Source organism: Papio anubis, chromosome 4, assembly GCF_008728515.1.
Source record: "Papio anubis isolate 15944 chromosome 4, Panubis1.0, whole genome shotgun sequence".
NCBI lineage: Eukaryota > Metazoa > Chordata > Mammalia > Primates > Cercopithecidae > Papio > Papio anubis.
In genome coordinates, this window is record NC_044979.1 from 29683406 (window position 1) to 29690390 (window position 6985).

Genomic DNA, 6985 nt, shown 5'->3' on the forward strand with positions numbered 1-6985 from the left:
CTCAGCCTGCTTCACACAGTGTGGGGCTCTGCCTTCCTCAGCCAGGACAGTGCATATCATCTCTCATTTTCCTGGTACCCAGCACAGCTAGGCTAGTGCCCCTCAGAGCAGGTATGCACTGAGGATTGCACACTGGACTCTGGTTCCTCCTGTCCCCAGGCTGGGCTGGCAGGCAGGGGCCAGGCTGGGCATGGGGAGGTGGCAGCTTCCCACAGAGGCTGCCGAGGGAACTGGAGCCCAGCCCCTCTTGGGCCACAAGCCCTTCCTGCCCTCAGCCTTGCTACCTCTGGCCTCTAGGTGTGTCATCAGAGTTCATCGTGAACACCCTGAACGCCGGCTCGGGGGCCTTGTCTGTCACCATTGATGGCCCCTCCAAGGTGCAGCTGGACTGTCGGGAGTGTCCTGAGGGCCACGTGGTCACTTACACTCCCATGGCCCCTGGCAACTACCTCATTGCCATCAAGTACGGTGGCCCCCAGCACATCGTGGGCAGCCCTTTCAAGGCCAAGGTCACTGGTGAGTGCTGGCTTCGGGGAGGCCCATCCAACCTGCAGCCCAGCCCAGCCTGGAGGGCTCCGGTGGCCACGCACATCCAGACCATAGTCTGACCCCAGACACTATGGTCAGTTTACCAGGGCTAGAGGTGGGCCTGGCTCTACACAGCACACATTCTGTGGAGTCAGGCATGATGGTGTAAAAGTCCCATTCTTCCTCTCCATCGCGGCCCCTCACTCCTTCAGCTCTGGCCTGCGCTGGCTCCTCAGGCTCTAGCATCACTTTCTTCCCTCCTGGCTTCCCATATTCCTCGGCTCCAAGAAGACACAGTCAGTATTGAGCAAGCTCCCCTCTTGAGGCTGTCTGTAGGATGAGTTGGGTGGGTGTTCCTTTGTAAAGTGACTCTTACCCTGTGAGTTAGCCTGAGTTCCCAAAGCCTGCAAGGGTGAGGGTCACAGCATCTGAGGCCCCAGCCCTGGGGTGGAGCACCAGTTGGAGCTGACAGCTCAGGGCCCTGGCTGGGAATGGGGCTGTGCTCCTAGAGTGGCCCTTGGAGGAATTTGAGGGGAGCCGCGAATGCAGGCAGTGAGTCCCACAGGGTGGCAGTGCTGGCCGAGGGTCCCCTGCCTGGGGAAGAACAGGAAGCCCTCCTGACCAGGTTTGTGCCCCCTCCACCCGCCCCTCAGGTCCGAGGCTGTCCGGAGGCCACAGCCTTCACGAAACATCCACCGTTCTGGTGGAGACTGTGACCAAGTCTTCCTCAAGCCGGGGCTCCAGCTACAGCTCCATCCCCAAGTTCTCCTCGGATGCCAGCAAGGTGGTGACTCGGGGCCCTGGGCTGTCCCAGGCCTTCGTGGGCCAGAAGAACTCCTTCACCGTGGACTGCAGCAAAGCAGGCAGGTGGCGGGGGGAGGGTGTCTCCCGGGGTGCGAGCAAGAGGCCATCAGGGAGCAGGGTGTGGGTCACAGTAGGGGACTCCCTGGTGTGAGCCCACCCTCTGCCTCCCTCTCCAGGCACCAACATGATGATGGTGGGCGTGCATGGCCCCAAGACCCCCTGTGAGGAGGTGTACGTGAAGCACATGGGGAACCGGGTGTACAATGTCACCTACACCGTCAAGGAGAAAGGGGACTACATCCTCATCATCAAATGGGGTGACGAAAGTGTCCCTGGAAGCCCCTTCAAAGTCAAGGTCCCTTGAATGCCAAAAGTGCCTCCCCAGCCTCAGCCCCCACCTCCAGCCAAACACACATTACACACACACACGTGCACACACCCAAGACACACGCACAGAGATGCACAGGCACTGCCTTGGGGATGAAGTAAAGTCACAGCCTTCTCACCCCACTGTGCCCCTGGGGTTTGGAGGATTGTCTGTATGGGACAGTGTCCTCCCCAGGAATGTGACATGAGGGCAGACTGGGGCCGGAAACAGGGGCAGAGGCTGGGACATGAGGGACTGGAAGGGGCTGTGGGGCCAGGGAAACCCTGTACATCTTCCCGAGTGTGGGTTTTAGAGCTGCTGCACCCTGATTCTCCCTGATTCCTTTCTGTAAAATGGGGATGGAGGTGCCCCCATTCTTCATAAGGAAGTAATAAGTGCTCATACCTGTGCCCAGGCACCATGTGGTGTTCAGCACACAGCACTCCCTGAAGTGGGTGCTGTTAGAACTCAGTCACAGCTCAGGAAAAATCAGCCACCAAAGAGTGAAGTGACCTGCCAGAGGCTAGAGCGGTGGCACGGCTGGGATGTGCGTGGCAACCCTGCAGTCTGTGCTCTGAACGTCCCACTACCTAGCCCTCTGCAGGACTTGCCTTCCAGGAGGCACCCAGTTAACAAACCACTTTCCTTAAAACCTGCCAGGAAGCCACTTTCCTTAAACCTGCCAGGAATGGCGCTGCGCTTCCTTGTTTCCTCTTCTGGCCCGGCAGGCTGGCTTTCCCTCTGTGGGCCCCCAGATCCAGGCTTTGAGGCCAGGTCTTACAGTACAGTGCAGCCTCCATGTACTGTGGCAGGCTCCAGGCCACTAGGGAGGCCAAGACCCTGGGGCAGAAGCTCTCATACCTAGGCTTTAGGCTCTGGAAGTGGGCTGGGGAACCTGAGTCCCTTCTGGGCTGGGGGAGGGGTAGCTTCTGACTTCCTGAGATTAACATGGCAGGGAGAGCTTTGGAAGGGTTCACCATAGCTCAAGCCTCCAATGTCCCTTTTGCCTGTGAGCTTCGCCTGCAGAGACCCAACCCTCTGCTTCCCAGCTGCAGGAGGGTTTTGGCTGGGGCTGCAGGGGCAGGCTGTCTCCTTCCTCCCTTTGGCCCCCTCCGCCTGCTGAGCCCAGGAGGCCCCAGCCCTGCCCCCTACCCAGAGCTCACCCCCACAGCCAGGCCTGAGCTCAGGCGTGGGAATGGGGCTGAGACCAGCCAGTGAGGTGGCCTTGGCATTTGGGGCCAAGCCTGGGACTACTGGAGTGGGGGTGTTGAGTGGAGTCAGGAAAGAAACATAATGTATTGTTTCTATTTAAGCATCACTGCTGTGGTACTTCCTCCCCTAGTGGTCTCCCTGCTACCCAAGCCTTGTAGCTCCTGAGGACGGACTGTCTCCTTGGGACTCCACTGGGGCCCTAAGCATAGAGATTTTACCAGCCCATCAGGGAGCACTTGTGCATCCCCTCCTCATATTCCAGATCTGGGGCTCTCCCAACAAGTTTATCTCCTTTTTCCTGGAGCCCCTTCAGTCCCTCCCTGTTGACCCACCTCCTCCCCAAGCTCCCTCCCAGGCTAGTCCAGCCACACTCAGCTTCCCACATTTGAGTGCTCATGCACCCACAGTTGACACAGCCCATCAGGCACTTGCCTCTCTGCTCTCAGCCTGCTTCATTGCCAGTGTGGGGCTCTGCCTTCCTCAGCCAGGACAGTGCATATCATCTCTCATTTTCCTGGTACCCAGCACAGCTAGGCTAGTGCCGCCCCTCAGAGCAGGTATGCACTGAGGACAAACACTGGACTCTGGTTCCTCCTGTCCCCTGCTGGGCTGGGTGGGCAGGCCAGGCTGGGCTGGGAGGTGGCAGCTTCCACAGAGGCTGCCGAGGGAACTGGAGCCCAGCCCCTGGGCCACAAGCCCTTCCTGCCCTCAGCCTTGCTACCTCTGGCCTCTAGGTGTGTCATCAGAGTTCATCAGTGGAACACCCTGAACGTGGCTCGGGGCCTGTCTCACCATTGATGGCCCTCCAAGGTGCAGCTGGACTGTCGGGAGTGTCCTGAGGGCCACTGGTCACTTACACTCCCATGGCCCTCCAACCACCATTGCCATCAAGCACGGTGGCCCCCAGCACATCGTGGGCAGCCCTTTCAAGGCCAAGGTCACTGGTGAGTGCTGGCTTCGGGAGCTCCATCTAACCTGCAGCCCAGCCCAGCCTGGGAGGGCTCGTACACGCATTATCCAGACCATAGTCTGACCCCAGACACACTAAGTGGTCAGCTTTACCAGGGCTAGAGGTGGGCCTGGCTCTACACAGCACACATTCTGTGGAGTCAGGCATGATGGTGTAAAAGTCCCATTTTCCTCTCCATCGCTGCCCTCACCTCTTCAGCTCTGGCCTGGCGCCACCCTCGGGCTCTAGCATCACTTCTTCCCTCCTGGCTTCCCATATTCCTCGGCTCCAAGAAGACACAGTCAGTATTGAGCAAGTCTCTTGAGGCTGTCTGTAGGATGAGCTGGGTGGGTGTTCCTTTGTAAGCACTCCTTACCCCTGTGAGTTGAAGCCTGAGTTCCCAAAGCCTGCAAGGGTGAGGGTCACGCATCTGGAGGCCCCAGCCCTGGGGTGGAGCACCAGTTGAGCTGACAGCTCAGGGCCCTGGCTGGGAATGGGGCTGTGCTCCTAGAGGGCCCTTGGAGGAATTTGAGGGGAGCCGCCAATGCAGGCAGTGAGTCCCACAGGGTGGCAGTGCTGGCCGTGAGGGTCCTGCCTGGGGAAGAACAGGTGCCTCCTGACCAGGTTTTGTGCCCTCCACCCGCCCCTCAGGTCCCAGGCTGTCCTGAGGCCACAGCCTTCTCAATGCAAACATCCACCGCTCTGGTGGAGACTGTGACCAAGTCTCTCCTCAAGCCGGGCTCCAGCTACAGCTCCATCCCCAAGTTCTCCTCCTCGGATGCCAGCAAGGTGGTGACTCGGGCCCTGGGCTGTCCTGCAGGCCTGCAATAGAAGAACTCCTTCACCGTGGGACTGCAGCAAAGCAGGTGGCGGGGAGGGTGTCTCCGGGTGCTAGCAAGAGGCCATCATCAGGGAGCAGGGGTGTGGGTCACAGTAGGGGGACTCCCCTGGTGTGAGCCCACCCTCTGCCTCCCTCTCCAGGCAAGCACCAACATGATGATGGTGGGCGTGCATGGCCCCAAGACTTCTGTGAGGAGGTGTACTGAAGCACATGGGGAACCGGGTACAATGTCACCTACACCGGGCCAAGGAGAAAGGGACCATCCTCATCATCAAATGGGGTGACGAAGTGTCCCTGGAAGCCCCTTCAAAGTCAAGGTCCCTTGAATGCCAAAAGTGCCTCCCCAGCCTCAGCCCCCACCTCCAGCCAAACACACATTACACACACACACACGTGCCACACCCAGACACACGCACAGAATCACACACTACAAACACCTGCCTTGGGGATGAAGTAAAGTCACAGCCTTCTCACCCCACTGTGCCCCTGGGGTTGGAGGACCTTGTCTGTGTCAGGACAGTGTCCCTCCCCAGGAACGTGACATGAGGGCAGACTGGGGCCAGGCTCAGGGGCAGAGGCTGGGACATGAGGGACTGGAAGGGGGCTGTGGGGCCAGGGAAGCCCTGTACATCTTCCCAGTGTGGTTTAGAGCTGCTCACCCTGATTCTCCCTGATTCCTTTCTGTAAAATGGGGATGGAGGTGCCCCCATTCTTCATAAGGGAAGTAATAAGTGCTCATACCTCTGTGCCAGGCACCATGCGGTACTAACCCTCACAAACACTCCCTGAAGTGGGTGCTGTTAGAACTCCAGTCACAGCTCAGAAAAATCAGCCACCAAAAGTGAAGTGACCTGCCAGAGGCCCCAGAGCAGAAAGTGTGAGCTCCAGGATGTGCCGTGGCAACCCTGCCGGAGTCTGTGCTCTGAACCGTCCCACTACCTAGCCCTCTGCAGGACTTGCCTTCCAGAGGCACCCAGTTAACAAAGCCACTTTCCTTAAACCTGCCAGGAAGCCACTTTCCTTAAACCTGCCAGGAATAGCGCTGCCGCTTCCTTGTTCCTCTTCTGGCCGGCTGGCCCTGGCTTTCCTCTGTGACCCCAGATCCAGGCACTGAGGCCAGGTCTTACAGTGGCGTTACAGCCTCCCCGCCGCCTGTGGCAAAGGCTCAGGCCCACTAGGGGCCCAGACCCTGGGGCAGAGAAGCTGCCCTCTCCTTACTGAAGCTTTAAGCTCTGTGGAGAGTGGGCTGGGGAGACCTCAGTCCCTTCCTGGGCTAGGGGGAGGGGTAGCTTCTGACTTCTGGTCTTTATGGCAGGGAGGGAGAGCTTTGGAAGGGTTCACAGCTCCGCCCTCAATGTCCCTTTTTGCCTGTGAGCTTCGCCTGCGAGACCCAACCCTCTGCTTCCCAGCTGCAAGGAGGAGTTTCCCAGCCCTGTGGGCCCACAGGGACGGCTGTCCTCACTTCCTCCCTTTGGCCCCCTCCGCCTGCTGAGCCCAGGGCCCAGCCCTGCCCCCTACCCAGGCTCACCCCACAGCCAGGCCTGAGCTCAGGCGTGGGAATGGGGCTGAGACCAGCCAGTGAAGGGTGGCCTTGGCATTTGGGGCCAAGCCTGAGACTACTGGAGTGGGAAGGGGTGTTGAGTGGAGTCCAGGAAAGAAACTTATAGGTGGAGAGAGGAATACACTGGTCATGTCCATGATTTCAGAGATGAGGACTACTTATTGTTATTATTTGTTATTTACTGAGCATTTACCATGTGTCTACCAACTCTAAATTCTTATATAATCTCACTTAATGGTTACTCAAGTCTATAAAGTAGATGTGGTGATTCCCAGTTTACAGATAGGGAAATTGAGGCGCAGAGAAGTTGGTGGTCTAAAGCCACATGGAATTGGCTGAGCAGGGATTTAAACCCAGCTCAGTCTGCTTCTTCTGTAAACTTGTGAGAGAGAGGAAAAATCCATCTGGAAACTCCAGGCGATGGAGTAAGTTAAAGGGGCAGGGAGACTGTCCAGGAGCCCCAGAGGGGTGGACTTGGGTTTATTTTCTTTTCGGAGTCTCCTCCTGGATCTTAAGCGGAGACAGGGCCTGTACCCACGTTGGGCTTCCTGCGAGCTGGAGCTGCTCTCTGGGGTCAGGACCGGCCGGTGCCGGGGAGGGTGGAGGTATCCATGGGAAAGGCGCGCGCGGTGGGGGTTTGAGCCCTCCCTGAACAAAGCCTGGGTGGGAGCGGCCTGTGTGTCCCCACCCCGCCTCCCCCAGCGCCTGCTGAGCCGCGACGAC

General features: G+C 58.7%; 1 protein-coding gene and 1 pseudogene across 1 annotated transcript; both read left to right on the plus strand.

Moving 5' to 3' along the window:
- The first annotated feature begins 266 nt into the window (after window positions 1-266).
- On the plus strand, window positions 267-1768 carry LOC100998926 (filamin-C-like). The gene is made up of 3 exons (XM_009203840.4): window positions 267-516; window positions 1182-1391; window positions 1509-1768. The coding sequence occupies exons 1-3, from the start codon at window positions 432-434 to the stop codon at window positions 1694-1696; spliced, it is 483 nt and encodes a 160-aa protein (XP_009202104.1). The 5' UTR covers window positions 267-431; the 3' UTR covers window positions 1697-1768.
- A 1941-nt stretch (window positions 1769-3709) lies between these two features.
- Window positions 3710-6177, plus strand: LOC116274624 (annotated as a pseudogene).
- Window positions 6178-6985: the final 808 nt, after the last annotated feature.